The sequence below is a fragment of the Brachycentrus maculatus genome, unplaced genomic scaffold (genome assembly GCF_059751285.1).
Source record: "Brachycentrus maculatus isolate JH-2025_06_01 unplaced genomic scaffold, ASM5975128v1 h1tg000199l, whole genome shotgun sequence".
Classification (NCBI taxonomy): Eukaryota; Metazoa; Arthropoda; class Insecta; order Trichoptera; family Brachycentridae; genus Brachycentrus; species Brachycentrus maculatus.
Window position 1 is genome coordinate 1,409,875 of NW_028280950.1, and position 18,593 is coordinate 1,428,467.

Sequence of the window (18,593 nt, forward strand, 5' to 3'; positions counted from 1 at the left end):
CTATTTTGAAAGACCATTATTGAGTTTATGAATGTAAACACTGAAGTTTTGATAACTACAGATGTTCTCAAAAGTGGTCTTATATAAGTATTAATTTTGTTATTTATGTTAAGATATAATATGAATTAATTGAACAGGAGCAAGACAACCAGTGGTACCTGCTGGGGGTAACGAGTAACGGCTACGGATGCGCCCGAGCAAACCGGCCCGGAGTGTACACCAAAGTGGCCAATTATGTCAACTGGATTCAGACGACGATGCAGATCTACGACGACCGGTCGTACGACCTCTCCAACGACATCCCGCCGTGGAGCAACCGCTCGAGCGCCGCGGACCTGGAGGTCGCGGAGACCCGCAGCTTGCACCGCCACGCGGACAAGTGCCGCGGCCACCGCTGCCCCCTGGGGGAGTGCCTGCCCCCCACCCGCGTCTGCAACGGCTTCATGGAGTGCTCCGACGGGAGCGACGAAAAAGACTGCTTAATAAATACTACCAATAAAACTGTCTAAAATATTTTCATTCAAACCCCTATCCGCACCCGATGGTGCATAGGGCACTGCATCATATAAACGCAGTGTTATCTTGATCGTTAACACACGAAGGAAAGGTGATCAGCCCTCCGCTTCAGGTAACAGTCCAGAGAAATATTGAATAAATATTACAGTGAAAAAATCACTTATATTTATTTGACCCCTCCCCCTGGTAATCGAACCCGGGATCTCCAGTTCGGTAGGCGAGTGTGCTGACCATTACACTACAGAGGCGGATAAAACTCTACGGAAGTGAATAAAGCCTATTCAAAAAAAGACAATCAGGCTTGTTATACGTATTATTGTGTGTATATTGAACAGTTTTGAGATATCGATCTATAGTTTTAATTTTTAAATTAAAACTATAGATTTTTTTAAATTAAAACCTGCAAAGTTTTAAACACTGATGATTCCTGTGATGCAGAGACCTGCATAAAATAATTTGTGAAACAAATGTTTTTATAATTTATAAGGAAATCCAGAAGATGTTCTACGGGAGGGTCGGAAAACACTTATGTGGCTTTAAAGATATAATATAATATATTATTTTTTTATGAGCCTTCTACAATTCGAAATAATGTAAATATAAAATTTTGAATTGGGTTCTCATAATTTAAATCGCCTGTACTTTTTGCACAAAATTTTGTGATATTTAAAAATTGTATAATTAATAAAGGTACATAAAATACCCCAACAAAGCATTATTTAAGTTATCATTATTTTTTATGAATAGAAAAAGGCTGAATGAATGTATAACATTTGAAATTTATTTGATATGTTAATTGTCAAATATTCCACTCAAATATGAATTGAAATAGAAACAAAAAAATCATGTTTTTTGTCTCAAAAATATTTTAATGGAGTTTATTTTATTTCCAATTTATGATTATTTTTATAATAAACAAATTACTTAATTATAAGTAGAATAATAGAACTTTTGTATATATTCCATTTAGTGTTAAGTATTTATTTCTTATGAAATAAGAAAATTGTATTTTGAATGACCGCCTTCTCCGTTCAATAAACTTCTGTTGTAACTATTTGTTACAATTGAATGGATAATGAAGGTCATTGTAATAAGGACTGATGTCACAATTATTTATTTCTACCTCTCATTTTCTTCTTGTGTCAAAAAAATGAAATAATTGTACTTTTGTTCTTTGACATAATAAAATGATTTTAAAAAAGAGATTTTCTTTATTTTCACTCTACTGAAGTGTCATATAAATTGTTTTATTTATTTATTTTATTATTATTATTAGCTTAACCCTTTGTTTACCAAGTGGGTCCAACAGACCCGTTCCGAAGTTAATGTTGAGTCTATTGAAACTTTTAATATTTTGGAAGGTTCACCGTTACTGGACATTGTTTATTTTCAGTTGTTTTCATAGTCTCTGTTAAAATATATTCATTACATTTATTAATTTTTCTAATATTAACTTTCCAGCGCCAACTACCGTCCGGGTCTACTGGACCCACATGTTTTGGCATAGCACATATGGCATTTAGGGGATTCCCTGACATTTTGATACTTGGGAGGTGGGGTATTCCTACTTTCTTGCAGAATTTATTTTATTGATGTAGCCAGTATAGATTGACTTCATGCATTGAAAGGATGTGTCTTTCAAATGAAAATAGTTTTTTTAGTTTTACACACTTTTTTATTCAGGGTATATTATAGTATACCTTTACTATAATATGACCCATGGTAGACGACTCCTGGGCAGACCACCAAAGAGATCGATCGATAGCTGGGAATCAACATCGCAGGAGGCTAATCCCTCTTAAAAACAGGCCACAAGGCCTACACCAAGAAGAAGAAGACTATAATATGAACTTTTGAAAAAATAAAATGAAACGAAACATGGATATTTTAAATTCTTTATTATTTTGTGATAAAAGCAAACACTTAGGTTCTTTGTGGCAAAAGCGACCATATTAGTAAAGCAAAATATAATTTAAACAATTTGACAAGGAATTTTTTTTTTAAATTTTACAATTGATAAATACATATTCGGAAATTGTTTTTAAATTTTACAATTAATAAAATATTCGGCATTTATATATCTGAAATTATTATTTGATTTATTTTTTTTTTTAAGTGAAACTGACATTTGAGAAGAATAGGTTCATCCAGAGTTGAGGTATTATTAATCTGAAATTGAGTTCCAAAATTTACAACTCATTGAATGTCTTCGTACTGTAAACACAAGTAATTGAACGGTTCAAGGGTTTAAATAACATTTTCGTAGAAGTAATAAATAATTAAAAAGAAAATTTAATAATAATTATGACGGATGCTTTATATTACTGTGTGCAGTGTTGATGTGCTGTGATATTATATTATTATTTTTTTAGAAAAATTTCACCATTAATGACATTTACTAATCCAACAAGAGTATCACACTTTCATGTAGGAAATACATAGTCAAAAAGGAAATATACATTTTACTAAATATAATGTCTATCTGTGACTTTTTGAGTTATTTTTTCAGATAAATTACATAGACATACCGCTCGATACCTTCCCAAAGTCCAGCTGGGCCCCTTACCCTACGTTACAATTACATTATACTTAAAATGACTGAGTTTACTAATGTCTCTAGCAAGGAACGGTGATGTGATCGACTTACAAGAGACTGCCCTAAAAGTTTAGCATCATATCACGCTTATTTAATATTTATCAAAAATAACGCCCTCCAAAATGTTTCTCGCTTTTGAGAGAATCATTTGATACATGAAGGGGCTTGTAATACGTAAATATCCGGTACTTTCAAAAACTCGTTAATTCGAAATATACAAGAACAAAATTCCAAAAATAATTTAAATCACAAATTAGCAAATAAAAATATCAATTAGTTTTTTGCAATAACTTTATTTATAATTTTAGGCGAAACATTCTGTTGAATTACGTATTATTGAAATTTTCCAAATTATCAGAAGTTTTGTGTGGAAACCAATCTGGTCTGATATTTTTTAAATTATAGAAAAATTAGAATTATCATTGTTTGAATTAACGAGCTTTTACAAAATGAAAAGAAAATGTCAAGTTTTCAAGAGATAAATATCAAAATTTTTCATTGAAAGCCAGTGCTTTAATATCGTCACCAGGGCGAAAAGTGACTAACATTTGTTTCAGCAATTTTTTCTTTTTTAGCAAGTTAAAGGGAGACAAAACAGTCACTTAACCTTTTTTGGCTTAGGTAAATCATAAGACACGATGCAGTTTGACACAATTATGTAACTCATTTTCATCCAATATATTGTTAGGTCACTTCCTCTATGATGACGATATGTTGGTACATAAAATATAGACTGTCAGAACTAATACTGTTTTCATTACATGTTTTTTCTTATAAACACACAATTATTATTAATAAAAAATTGAATATAAATCTATTTGATCTCGAACACAAAAATACAATCTGATATTTATTGCTTAATCACTACATAGAAATAGATACAAAATTGAAAATGTTGCACAGAAAATGTATGTACTTTTAATCTATATCATGATATAAAAACAGATGACATATTATAAATACAAATATCAAAACTATGTAAAAAAAAAAATGTTTAAAAAAAACTCAAAACATGAAAAGAAATTTTTACTAAAAAAACCTAATTTTGATTATTTTTAGTAGACGAGACTATTTATGTATATTTGCCACATAATGAATAGGTGTGTAGAGTAGAAGAGTTGTAAACTTAGCCCTTGTTTTCAACGGAGACAGTTACAAGACTAGTAGATGGTTTGTTAATAGTAGTTTTGAATTGCTCTGGAATGGGAAGTTCAGTCTGAAAATAAAACAACAAATATTATAGTATCAGTAGCGTCAGAAAAGGGCAGAATTAACTTGGCTGAAACCTACAAGTCACAAGGAAAAACACTAAGTAAGGTCGTTTGTCCACTACACGGAATTACACAGAATGTAATAATGGAAGTAAGTATAAAATGGTTCTTACATAATCTCCATTGCCTTTGGGCATCATAACGTTCATCTCGGATGACTTGGAGCTGACTATTTCCACGTCCAGGGAGTCGGGGCTGAGGTACATCTGGCAGCCGTCGGTCTTGTCGATGGACACGGTAGGCACCTTCCCCAGCACCTGCAGATTAACAGATTCAATAAACCCCGATGACTTCAAATTGCTTAAACATAATTACAAGTTTCTCCAGTTTGTATTTTTAGCCAAATAATTTATTTATCCGAGATCTTTAGTATTGAATACTTCAAATATTTCTACAAAAATTCATTTTTTTAGATGAATTAGAAACATTTTGTCAAAAATAAAAACATATTTTTATTTTATTGAAAGAATTATGAAATAAATTTTTAAATAATTTTTTTGAAAAAATAAAGCATATTCAGAGGTGATCGGTTCGGTGTGTTACATACTGATCTAATACAAGAGTGATAAAAGTCACTCTTTTGACCTCTTGGGAATTGAATTCAGAGCCTTATGCATTACATTACAGAGACGATTTCATTATGAAATTAATTGTGTCAGTATTAGACACGATTATCAAACTCAACTCAAGAAAGAGTTGCATTGTACCAATTTTCTCATATGGCTGTAAAACATGGAACATTACAAGGGCCCAAAACAGCTGAATACTTTGAGAATGGGTATGTACAATGAATTTTAAGCAAAATGAAAGTCATTTGAGTTTATGAGGAATGTGGAAATAAAGCATTGGACGCAGCAAGCCACGATAACAACTACTGCCGTGAAAATGTGGCTGGCTAGGCCAAAGGGTCTAAAGATTCCGCGTGTCTTCTGAGAGCCGATGTAAGGTTGCCAACAGCCGGGAAATCCACTGCTAATAAATCATTGCCAGTTCTCGTCTAGAATCAGACCAATCCGCAGGATTGAAACCAGAGAGAGAGATACAAGTAGTAAGGATAGACACAGACCTGCATCTGCACGGACTGGCAGTTGACAAACTCCACGCTGGCGACCAGAGACTCGAACACCACGGAGCACTTGGTGCAAGAGTCCAACACGATGCTGTTGATCTTCCCCTTGACGGTGAGGACGCTGTCCCGACACTTGAACATGTACACCACGTTGTTCATCTCGGCGTCTTCCACTATCAGCCCGGAGTTACCCTTCTGGTATTCCTGGAACAATTATACATATTACTCAATACACGCTCTATCATACCCTAGAGTTACACGGTGTTATTCAGTGGATTATCACTATGTGACTCTATATCCAATCGGTTTCAAAAACTTGTGTGGAAGGTGAAGTCTTATCACAATATGTATTGTAACACCTTAACGGCTAGTCACGCTGAAATAAGATGTATCTTATTAAGGACTGGTCTCATGTTATCGCGGTTTTACAAGTAGTCGTAACGCTGAGCAAAGCAAAACATGTGTTTATTCATACCACTTTGCCCGGGACTGATCCTTAAAGGTTGGATAAAATTGCTGCACCAGTCGTTAAGGTGTTAAAATAAAGCATATTAACACATTTCGGACTGCTATTTTTTTACACTGGCGATGGGATTTGATAATTGTGCATACATACATAGTTTAAACCTTAATGAAGAGATTTGTACATAATATTAATATAAAAACATGAAATAATTTCTGACTTAGCAATGAGGACAACGCAAAACGTAAAAAATACTTTTTCCGTCCTTAATCATAAATTGACCAAACAGGTAGAAATACCTTACCCGTCCTTAGTGTGTTTTATATTATTATAGAAAAACATTAACATTTAATACATTTATATTTTCATAGATGGAATATTAATTTTTAGACAGTTGTGCATTATTATATTTTTAATTATTTATTAAAAACCCGACAAACATTACATAAAACAGGGTAATGATTAAATTGACCACAAAGTGACTGCCGAATCAATTAATGAAATGATTTAAAAAAAGTCTAATTATAGATGTTTTTAAAATTATTAAGTATAAATTTTATTTAATTAAAATAAATAACATTTAAATAAAATAGTAAGGCTTAAAAAATATTTCTAAATAAAAAGGAAAACTGATTTTAAAAAAACAATTTTTTTATATAGCTATATACATATATATAAAAAAATAACTTGACACTGAGCATTCAAATTAACCGAATGCTACCTACTCAAACTTTGATTATAAAAATGAGGCATAACACAAATCAAAATATGAAAATCTGTAATTGAAAATAAAAAAACGGGACCCTATTTTTAGAAGTAAAAAATGAAGACCCTATTTTAAGAAGTAAAACATTAAAAATGTAAACTTACAATCAACCATTTCTTGCCGTCCCTGGAAAAGACAGGGGGCTTGTCAATCTGACCGACGCCCGGAGTGGGCAGGGCCTTGCTGAAGCCCTTGGGGCCCGCGGCGGGGGGCGCGCGGAAGGGGGCCGGCCCCTCGCGCAGCGTCGTGTTCTTGTGCGTCTGCATGTCCGACGTCACCTTCTTCAGACCTTCCCCCATCAAACAAAAAATATCCTCATAATATTGCAATAAAACAATATGTCGCCAATATTGCAAGAATATGAAACCCCTTTACCCAACTATAACTATTTATCTTTAATCTTAGTTTCACTTAGTAAATACTAATTAAAATTTCTCAAAATCTTTTATGACACGTGTTTTGATGCATTCAGCATGATTTTCAAACCCCGTATGTAAAGCCAAGTCTAAATTTTAGAGTTGTGTCCTATCTTAACGTCCCAAGGACACAATTATAAGATTTGGACTTGGCTTCACATACGGCGTTTGAAAATTATGCTGAATGCATCGAAACACGTATCACAATAGATTTTAAGAAATAGTGGTATTTACCGAGTAAAACTTAAATTAAAAATGGATAGATATTACTACAAAGTGACTGCCGAATCGATTAATGAAATCAAAACTATCCATTCTAGTTTTCGCAATCTCTTTTATCATTGATATATTTTATTATCTTTTTACCGACTGTTGCGATAATATAAAAATATGTCAATACAAAATTGGCAGAAGAGATCGCAAAAATAATATTGTCATTGTCAAGAATGTTCATGAGTTACATGTTCTTGCAACATTGTTGTCATTGATTGTTAATTACAATGCATTGTGCAAAAGTAAAAGATTAAATTATTTTGTATCTAATACACTATGAAAGCAAAAAATACACATTTTAGTACATATTAAAATTATCGTGTTCTTTATTAATGATAGTAATTAGTGTTGCAATTTTTATTTAATTATATTCAAATAGAACCAAATATTATATAAAACTCTCAGGGGTCAAATCCAATGTTTGTATAGGATCAAATTTTATAAGTAAGATATTAAGTATAAAATGCATTTAAGAAATATTTTACATTGCATTTTTTCTAATTAGTCTATTGAAGAAACAAACATTTATATAACAAAATGCATAATGATAATTCTAAGCAGAAACTGTTTTTTTTTTAATTTTTAAATTTTTTATTTATTATTCCATTATCAGGTTAATATAAAATGGCAGAGGTCAGGCAACGAGAACTCACTCTTGGTGATGTCTTCGCCCTTATTGATTTGGGCAAAGAGGGCGGACCTCTCGTCGGCCGATGGGTCGCTGGCAAAGTCCGCAACGGGCGGAGGGCACGGCGGCGGAGGGGGGCCGCAGGGCGGGGGAGGGGGGCAAGACCCACGGCCTAGCAACAACCACAGTTTACAGGTACCATTAGCCGTAAGCCGCTAGACACATATTCTACCCAACCCGTGATGTATACACAGAGACATAGAGCTCCTTGTGCTCTACACGGAATTTTACTGTCTGGCAGTCCGGTTAGCACGAAAAAATGGATAGTTGACTTGTGTAATTGTCCGTCTTTCTCCGCATTGGTGCACTCGATCGGTGCAATGGACTGCTAGACAGTAAAATTCCTTGTAGTGCACAAGCGCCCTTAAACTATCTTTACTGTGTATTTCGGTAGTCACATCTTGTTGTTTTTTTTCAACTTTATAAAATGAAACTAATTTGTTTATAACCACTTTTTATTGGTATTTTTTTTCAACTGGTTTCATCAAGAACCTTGTCATCATCGGGCAAAAACAAAGTTAGTCTTTGCCTGATGATGAAAAGATTCTTGTCGAAACCGGTTGGAAAAAAGTACCAATAAAAAGTGATTCAAAACAAAGTAGTTTAATTTTATAAAGTTTATAAAATGTATCACAAAGTTTCTGCGAAACACATTCTAGAAAAACATCTCATTGTGGATAAAATTTCAATCACTACTGGACAGGTTAGAAATAAAGCTCTGGTCACATTTGCATATTGCACAAATCATTTGTGTGTGTGTTGAGTGTTTGTTTTAAAACTAGATGGCACAAATGATTTGATAATCATTTTATATTGACCAAGCCAGGAATCGAACCTAAAACATTATGCATGGTAGTAAATTGTGCTAATAACTATACTAGGAGGCGAAAAAAGCTTGATTAATTCAAACTAAAATTATTACATATTTGTCAGTTTTTTTCTTTCAAAAAAATCGCAGTGCTCGTGGAAACACAAAGCGTGTATATATTTAATTGAAAATATGACACACAAAGTTACTACTAAATTTTTTCATAATCGAATTTCCCAATATGTATTAAAAAATAATTATTATTTACATTTTTTTTCACACAATATTTATGTATTAATGTTAATATCACTAAATAGCATGTTAATAAAACCTATTAAAATCAAAAGGTTTGAATTATATTATTAACAATATTAGTCATACTTCGGTTGGCAAGGTCTGAATCCTAAAATGTTTTGCTCATTATAATTTCTGTAGGAAAAATGCATATGGTTCCAATAGCTATTTGTGCCAACATATTCTTTTTACCATAGAAAAAATATGTTAGCGGCATTAGTTCTACAATTAACTATAATTATATACAATAATGATTTAAAATAATTATGTCCGCCTCCGTAGTGTAATGGTCAGCACGCTCAGCCACCGTTCTGGAGGTCCCGGGTTCGATTCCCAAGGGGGGTAAAATAAATATACGTGATTTTTTCACTGTAATATTTATTCAATATTACCATGGACTGGTACCTGAAGCGGAGGGCTGATCACCTTTCCATCATGTGTAAAACGATCAAGATAACACTGCGTTATATGACACAGTGCCCTATGCACCATTGGGGTGCGGATAAGGGTTTTAAAAATAAAAATAAAATGATTTAAAAATTATCATTCAGATAAAATAGATTTTTATATAAAATTACTTTTCTTATAAGAAATTTAGTGTGAAAAAAATAGTGCTTGGAAAGTGCTGAAAAGTAAATGAATAGTAATGTATCTATAATACGAACACCATAAATATAAATGATTTTTTTTAAATTTTGTGATTAATTATCAATGCCAAGTGTATATTATAGATCATAGATGTGTTAATAACTGATTCAGAATATCAAAAACCACATTTAAACTAGATTTCAGGCAATATAATATACGTGAAATGAGGATATATCACTAACTCCTTTCAAGAACGTCATAAATCAAAAAACTTGATTTTTCAGGAGAATGCTTTTAAAGTTTTAAAATATAATACAATGTATTAAAAATAAATATCAAGCCACTTATTGAACTTTTTACTGTGCAACAGATCTTTTTAGGTAAAACCTGAAGGTTTTTTCTCCATTTGAAAAATATTAAGTATATTTAAAAAAATAATTAAACAATACCTTTTTTTCAAAATGCAAAAACAACATTTTCTGCCCTGTAGCAGGTAAATGTAAGGTTAAAAATATGCCTCTTTTGCTGGGATTTAGTATATTTTCTGAGCATTCTGAAAACATGCACAATTGAAAATTGACGATTTTTGATTTATGACGTTCTTGAAAGGAGTGAGCGATATGTCATAATAAAATAACAAAGATATTGTTTATATAAATAAACGTTTCATTATATCCAAGATTTATATTCCAATAAAAAAAATTTCTAATACATATCTTTGAATTGTTTAAAATTTCATAATAATTATTATTATTATTTAATAAGATATAATTATAAAAGAGTCGAAGTATGGTTATCATGTTTTGTCAATATTCTGGGTTGCACTGAAGCGTCCATCATGTGGACAAATATAAAATTGAAATGTGGTACAGAAATCTTTTGATAGAGATTTCTTTCTAGAAATCCCTATCAAAATCCTGCAAATCAGCATCCACACAGCTGCGAAAATGTAAGGAATTTAGGCAACAATAGTTGTCTACATATTGAAACACAAATCACCAAATAGAAGTGCCTGGAAGTCCGAATCAGAGATTAAACTTAGTATTGACCTGCCCACACGAGGCCCGTGGTGTGGTGCTGCTTCACGAAGGCCTGCAGCTCCTGGAGGGTCTGCACCCAGGACTTGCACCACTCCACATGCTTCTTGTCCTTCTCCTTCCAGTCCTTGAGCACTCGGTTAGTGTAGAACTGCCCCGCGTCATTCATCTCCTTGACGTAAGGAGCAGGAGTCGGGCTCTGGGGAAAACCATTTCTATTTTACTCATACAAAAGAAAACTAAAGAAACTTTTTTGACACTAGACATATTTAAGACGACTCCCAGGCAGACCACCAAAAAGATGGATCGACAGCTGGGAATCGACAACGCAGAAGGCGTCCCCGTCGAAAGAATCCCTCCTAAAAACTGGCCACAAGGCCTATACCAAGAAGAAGATATATTTAACAGAAATGTTTTGTGCGGTAGTATATTGCGGCAGTGCTCTGCAACCTTTTCTCACCTATGGCACACCAGAATTCTTCCTAGAATTTCGCCGCACAGCAAAAGCCAAAATATATAGGTAAAATATACAGACCATTGAAAAATTATTTAGTTATAATAATTATTCTATACTAAATTAATATTATCCGCCTATATTGTTTGCCTCCGTAGTGTAATGGTCAGCACGCTCGGCTACCGTTCTGGAGGCCCCGGGATCGACCCCCCAGGGGGGTCAAATAAATATAAGTGATTTTTTTTCACTCAAATATTTATTCAATATTACCCTGGACTGGTACCTGAAGCGGAGGGCTGATCACCTTTCCTTCATGTGTTAACGATCAAGATAACACTGCGTTTGTATGATGCAGTGCCTTATGCACCATTGGGGTGCAGATAAGGGTTTGAAGAAGATAAAGTTTACGATTATCCTGTTTCATAACTTCCGAAATGTTCCCTCACTCCCTTAACACTAATTCGACCTTAACACTAATTCTTAACATTGATTCGAATTGAAATTAAAAAATAAAATTACGAAAAATCATTTATCATTACGTATTAAATACATAATGAAAAATTTTAAGATGTCAAATACATTGAATTTGACCGTGGTACACCTGTATTCGGCTGACAGCACACCAGTATGCCACGGCACACCAGTTGCAGACAACTGGTATACAGGACCAATGTTAGTATAGCGACGGGCATCATACTCGTCAATCCTCCAATAAGAGATGTGCAAGAGGGGACAAGAAGAAGTCGTGACAATACCGGACTATTCCATTATCCCGCTAAACGTACCACAGCCACCCAGCCCAGGGCGGGGATGCTCTCGGAGATGGCGGAGAGGTGGTTGAAGAGCGGCGACACGCGGTTCTTCTCGCGGAACTCCTGGATGGCCTGGATCTGCTGGCTGGTGGGCGCCAGCAGCGCCTGCAGCTGCGCGGCCGCCGGCTGCGCGGACTGCGTCGCCAGAGTCAGGTACTGCAGCTGGGCCCTGCAAAACAAACAAATCATTCCTCAAGACTGGATCATGATTACTGTGGAATCTCCACAAGATATTTATCCATCTCCGTCAGCAGCTAACAGTTCCGTGACCAAGGAAAAATTATACAAAAGCTAGGAGACATGCCTCTCTCCTTCACAGTGTCGACCACCAAAATAAGTCTTTCTAGATTATAATTTTTTTTTCAGAATGTGTGGACTACATCAATCAAGATCACTGAACAATAATGCACAAAATACAGTACTGTGAAATTATTTGTCCGCCTTGTACGTCTCCACAGTGTAATGGTTAGCGCGCTTACGTACTGTACTGGAGCTCCCGGATTATATTCCCAGGGTGGGGTGAAAATAAATGTAAGTGATTTTGCACTCTAAAATTTATTTCATTTTACCCTGGACTGGTCCTTGAAGTACAGGAGTGATCACCATGTCTTCATGTAAGTAACAATCAAGATAACACAGCGTCAATACAATGCAGTGCGCTATGCACCATTGGGTGAGGATAAGGGTAAGTAGTAGTGCGAAGCTAAGTTGAAAAACTATTATGCACACACAATTTATATGGGTTTGCATAGAATGAAGGAGAAATCCTTTCACTAAGATAAATAACTGGTGACATAATCTATGTATTTGAATATGTTATATAAATAATATAATTCTCCAATTGTTCAACACTCACTGGAAAGCTTTCTGCACCAGGGTAGCATGGGTGGCAACATCTCCTCCGATCTGGTTTGACAAGGAGATGTACTGCGCCAGGGGACCCTGAAATGAATTACAAATTAATTTTCCAAAATTTTCCACGCGTTCTCATTGAGAAATTACTGCAGCGGAATATCATGTTGGCTAAAGTTCAAATTTTGTAATAGAAACATGGAATGATTACTTTTGTTACAGGTAATAAAAGATTTCTTGATATTTTGCCATCAAAGAGTCCTAACACTATCACATCACGATCCGCAAATATCAGGGACTAAATAGAAGGAAAACACTTCGAGAGTCGTAGAAAAAAATGGTGGCGATCGGTTTGTACCTTTTATTTGCTGTCAGACTAGCAACTAGTTGCTTTTTACTAAATGGGAGTTGTAATATTTTTGTGCATTATTTATAACGTATAAGATTTACCACTCTCCGAACCATAACTGGAAACACATTGCGAGACCGAGTAAGAAATACCGACATCCGGAGCATGTGTAAGACAGAGGATATCGTGAGGTGGGGACGACAACGAAGGCGATACTGGAATGAACATATAAACTGAATGTCAGAAGACAGACTTCCACGTATCGCCCTTCAAGGTAACCCTGAAGGACGCAGACCCCCAGGCAGACCTCCGAAAAGATGGAAAGATAGCTGGAAGTCAACATCCCAAGAACGACATGCGGAGGCACAAACAGATCCCTAGGATCTACAAAAGAAGAAGAAGATTTACCAATATATTTTATTGAAGAAGTCTGATTCTCCATATTTTTTTTAAATGCAAGAATTGAGATACATTAATCGGTTGTAGCTAATCAATCAGTAAGTAAAAAACCTAAGAAAAGCATAGAAAACTAACCGACCGACCTTCCATTCCACTAGGGGAGTGTTTGGCATTTTGCACCAGTGATCATGTATGATCTCACCTCTTGTGATAATTCTTTATGCATTATCACCAATTTGACGTCGCGTTAGTCCTCGCCTAGTTTTGTGCATCACACCTCCGACTGCATTCTTTAGAAGCATCCGCAATCAATTTTTTTTTATTTTATTATAAGAGATCACGGTATCTTGCATTCCTTGTGTCACTGCGACCATATTAGGTCTATTGTGACCTCCCTCTATGTCATAGCTCACTCTCAAGACCTACGTGAGTCATGTAATTCACGACCTGTCTTGGCGTTAGGAGCTTCGCCTTCTCGAAGTCCAGTAGTGGCCTTCCAAGGATGTGACTTTGATTGCGAGCAAGTACGCGTCACAATTATAGAGAATTATAGTTTCTGCTAAATAAAAAGCTTCTTCTCATCTCACCAATAGATGTCTCTATTGAAGTTGTAGTGATGCAAGAACAATGTTACAAAATTGATTCATATATATAGAACTTCCAAGAATTTGAGTAGTGTGGTTGTCAATAATGGGTAGAATTGGTGAATGTTACACGTGTGTAAAGTGATCACTTAAACCAGCCTATGACGGTCGTCAGCCCCGTGAATGCCCAGACTTCCATATTCTTCTTTATGTTTGATGAGATGTCAAAAAATAATATAAAAATAAACATAATTCAAAAAATTACTAGGCAAATTTAATATCCTACACGAGCCACTGAAAGAGCCTCGGCGAACTACCGTGTGGGGATCACTGGTTTTAACCTTCCGTAGTAAGTTTCCGGGAGTACTCCGTGATCAGTTCCTTCGCGTGTTTCACCCGTATACTCTTGGACTGCAATCGCTCAGGTGCCGCAGTGCTGTGGACTACAAACCTGCACAATATCCTGGTAGCCCTGGACACTCATGGCTGGCTCCGAGTCGCTGGGCGGGGAGGCGGGCGGGGAGGGCGAGAGCGAGGGCGGTGGCGTGTCCTCGGGCGAGTCCGGCGGGGGCGCGGCGGGCGGCGGCGAGGGGGGCGGCGGGGGCAGCACTCCCGCGACTCTCTCCAGGCGGGACACCACTCGCTCCAGGCGCTCAAACAGGCGCTCTAGCTCGGCGGGGGACACCTGCGGGGACGCCTGACCTTCCGCACCTGCGAATGGACAAACAATATTGTCACAATTTGTATTTGGAGACAAGATATTATCAGTGAAGTCTCCAGATTCTCCCAGTTTACGAATTCAGGGTCACTAGGTAAGGTCCTCGGGTCAGTCGCTTGGTCAACGACGAGACCAAGGTCACTAGGTAAAGGTCTTCGAAGCAAAGTAGCTCGGTCAACGACGAGGCCAAGGTCACTAGGTAAAGGTCCTATGGTCAAAGGCGCTTGGTCAACGATGAGACCAAGGTCACTAGGTAAAGGTCTTTGAAGCAACGTAGCTCGGTCAACGACGAGACCGAGGTCACTAGATAAAGGTCCTCAGGGCAATGTCGCTCGATCAACGATGATAACGAGGTAAAGGTCACTCAAATCATTTAATTTTTCATACAAAACCGGTGTTTTAAGAAGAAAAAAATCAATTACGTTAAATGTTACCCGGGTTTAAAGAAAATTAAGTTGCAGGGTATCGAATATTCCGCCCTAATACAATTTGATATTTAAATATTTCAGCATCCCTTTATATATTGTGTATTGTTATCATGAAAATGTGTGCTGAAAAAATCGGCACGTACCATGTTTTCGTCACACTCGGTATGTCCAACTGCGAACAATAAAGTATAATTGATGCGAACAATTCGGCAACAACTTAATTAAGAAATAATCCAATTTTCCGTAGAAGTGTCAACATCAATATTTCCCCGGAATCCGCTGAAAACAACAAAGTGCCACCTTGTTTTCAGGCCTTTTGTTTTGAACGAGTTTATCGAATACTGAAAGTAAAAAAAAAGTTAAATATTCTAAGGGCATTTCTTTTTTGAATACACAAATCGCTCACTCCTTTCAAGAACGTCATAAATCAAAAATCGACAATTTTCAGTTGTGCATGTTTTCGGAATGCCCAGAAAATGTACTATATCCCAGCAAAAGCGGCATATTTTTAACATAATATTTACCCGCTACAGGGCAGAAAGTGTTGTTTTTGCATTTTGAAGAAAAGGTTTTTTTTATTTTTTTTTTTAAATATACTAAATATTTTTCAAATGGAGAAAAAACCTTCAGGTTTTACCTAAAAAGATCTGTTACACAGTAAAAAGTTCAGTAAGTGGCTTGATATTTATTTTTATTACATTGTATTATATTTCAAAACTTTAAAAACGTTCTACTGAAAAATCAAGTTTTTTGATTTATGACGTTCTTGAAAGGAGTGAGCGAAATATCGTCTTCGTGTGCATGCGAGCTATCGTATTCCTCAAGTTTAGCAACGTTCCGAGCGTTAAAATGTCGGAGTAGGAGGATAAAATACAGTTTGATTATTAATTTACCACTTTGACATATCAACATAGATGAAGAAGAAAATGTAAGTCTGGGTATTTACAGGGCTTATGACATCTCATAGGCTGGTTAAGGATCACTACACGCGTGTAAAATTCACCATTTCATCCATTATTGACAACCGCACTACACAATTTTTGGAACTCATACGAATGTCAAAAATCTTATAACGTCGTTTAAGTTCACGGGAGCCATCTATGATTGATTTTTAGAAAGCTTTTATTTAGCAGAGACCCTTTAATTTTTTATTTAAAAGTACGCAAGATCCTAGCCGGATTATTTAACATACTGAAGATCACTTAACTAGCCTATGACAGTTCATAAGCCCCGTAAATACTCAGGCTTTTAGGATTTGGACATATCCTAAAATGTTGAGATTATTAATTATTTATGGACAGTTGGAATAACAGAAAATGTCGTGTTTATTACCTGGTGACCCAATGAAAAATAAAACTTTTTATGAGAGATTGTAATAAAATACAATTTTTTTATTTCGAAATGAATCAATACAGAGTTTGTTTTGATATTATATATGAAAATCGTGAAACAATTTATGTAGTAATGAAAATATTTTTTAATTCAATTATTATAATGTTTAAAACGTTCATGAATGTTTTTTTTTTTCAAATAAAATTGTATATCAGGGACTTAAAACCACAGTCTCTTTATGTATTGTGCAATTTACGTATTGCACTGATACTAGCGTCACACCCATACAAATTGTGAGTATATTTGATCCTATATAATGATCCTAGTTAAATCTTAGTATTCGTCGAGAATAAAAACGCATTTATGAAAATGGATCGCAAATATCATACCGCTCAACCGTTGAAGGATAAACGTTAGAACAATGCGGAAAGTTGGTTTCATCGTAGAATTGAAATACGTAGAAATAGAATTTCCGCCAACCGGCGAGTTTATTTACGAAGCGGTAATTTTTCTTAACCCATTACGAATGGGATACGTAGCGTCTCCCGTTTCCAGATGTGAAACATAAATATTATCAATTTCACAAAGCAGCGAACAGACTAATCGATTAATGAAAATATTAGTTCACCGGTCTTGATACTGTACTCGTAGAGCACAGATGCGAGATAGCGCAAACGACCCAATAAACTCTGATCGCCAATATCTGTTGTCATTACAAGTCCGTCAGCAAACATGTTTATTACACCCCGGCCATTATCAGCGGAACGTTACTTCCTTTCACAAAAATATTATATCATACGAAGGTGAATTTCCGTAATTTATGACCCGTGACGCAATAAATATCAACCCTTCGTTCTCGAAAATACTACCCTCTGCATTGGCAGCCCTCGGAGGTCGGTTTGCAACTAAATTGCGAATACCATAATAAGATAACACGACCAATCCGACTGTCCAAAAGCAAAGTCAAATATTTTACATTCTGGGGAAAACGCATATGCATAAAACACTTAAAAAGTATATAAGTCATAAAGTGGAACGGGGCAGGTCATTTGGCACGTGTGTCTGAGGATTTATGGACGAAAAAGGTGCTTGATTGAAGGCCTAGAACAGGACGCAGAAGCGTGGGTAGGCTCCAGACAAGATGGTCCGATGACATTAAAAAAGTGACGAGCCTGCACTGGAAGAGAGTCGCGTCCAACAGACAACTGTGGATGTCCAAGAGGGTGGCATTTGTTCAATACTAGACATAAGAAGAAGGCTGTCATATTTTCCATATTTAGTGTCTTATACTGTCAATAACAGGTCGTGACACCCTAACTTATTGTGGCCGACCGAAATTCGAAACAAAACAACATAACACGAAGTATATAACCCCGCGGAATATTAAAATGATGTATAAGACACGTCTAACAATATACGCCGGTTATGTGCTTTTCTTTAATTTAGATAAAACAAAAAATTAAATCCATAATACGTTTTATGAGAAGCAATATTCGCTGCGTAGAAAACGAAACATGTATCAGTAATCTAAAAGTACATGGTGTAACCGAGGCATTAAGTTTTATAATAATACCAACGATAGTATTACTAGGCCGAATACTGACAACATGCAAACATAAAAAAGCAATTCTAACATTCTGTACCGAGACTTATTGAACAACGTGGAAACATCATTTTAACGGGATGTTCCACGAGAATTAAAAAAAAAAAAAAAAAAAAAAAAAAAAAAAAAAAAAAAAAAAAAAAAAAAAAAAAAAAAAAAAAAAAAAAAAAAAAAAAAAAAAAAAAAAAAAAAAAAAAAAAAAAAAAAAAAAAAAAAAAAAAAAAAAAAATTAAAAAAAAAAAATTAAAAAAAAAAAAAAAAAAAAAAAAAAAAAAAA

At 35.3% G+C, this 18,593-nt stretch overlaps 2 protein-coding genes across 6 annotated transcripts in view; one reads left to right on the forward strand and one right to left on the reverse strand.

Annotated features, from left to right (window-relative positions):
- LOC148307407 (uncharacterized) overlaps window positions 1-881 on the forward strand; it is a 133,078-nt gene extending 132,197 nt beyond the window's left edge. For both annotated transcript variants that reach the window (XM_088263444.1, XM_088263445.1), the window contains exon 12: window positions 138-881. In XM_088263444.1, the coding sequence (XP_088119570.1) occupies window positions 138-509 (372 nt within the window). In that variant the 3' untranslated portion in view covers window positions 510-881. The remainder of the gene's footprint in view (window positions 1-137) is intronic.
- A 1,516-nt stretch (window positions 882-2,397) lies between these two features.
- capt (adenylyl cyclase-associated protein 1) overlaps window positions 2,398-18,593 on the reverse strand; it is a 122,194-nt gene continuing 105,998 nt past the window's right edge. For 3 of the 4 annotated variants that reach the window (XM_088263339.1, XM_088263337.1, XM_088263340.1), the window contains 9 exons: window positions 14,687-14,946; window positions 12,908-12,993; window positions 12,025-12,220; window positions 10,798-10,984; window positions 8,024-8,170; window positions 6,786-6,970; window positions 5,450-5,656; window positions 4,497-4,640; window positions 2,398-4,328 (listed from right to left, as the gene is read on the reverse strand). In XM_088263339.1, coding sequence (XP_088119465.1) covers window positions 4,239-4,328; window positions 4,497-4,640; window positions 5,450-5,656; window positions 6,786-6,970; window positions 8,024-8,170; window positions 10,798-10,984; window positions 12,025-12,220; window positions 12,908-12,993; window positions 14,687-14,719 — 1,275 coding nt within the window. In that variant the 5' untranslated portion in view covers window positions 14,720-14,946 and the 3' untranslated portion in view covers window positions 2,398-4,238. The remainder of the gene's footprint in view (window positions 4,329-4,496; window positions 4,641-5,449; window positions 5,657-6,785; window positions 6,971-8,023; window positions 8,171-10,797; window positions 10,985-12,024; window positions 12,221-12,907; window positions 12,994-14,686; window positions 14,947-18,593) is intronic. The other variant, XM_088263338.1, reaches the window with a different exon arrangement.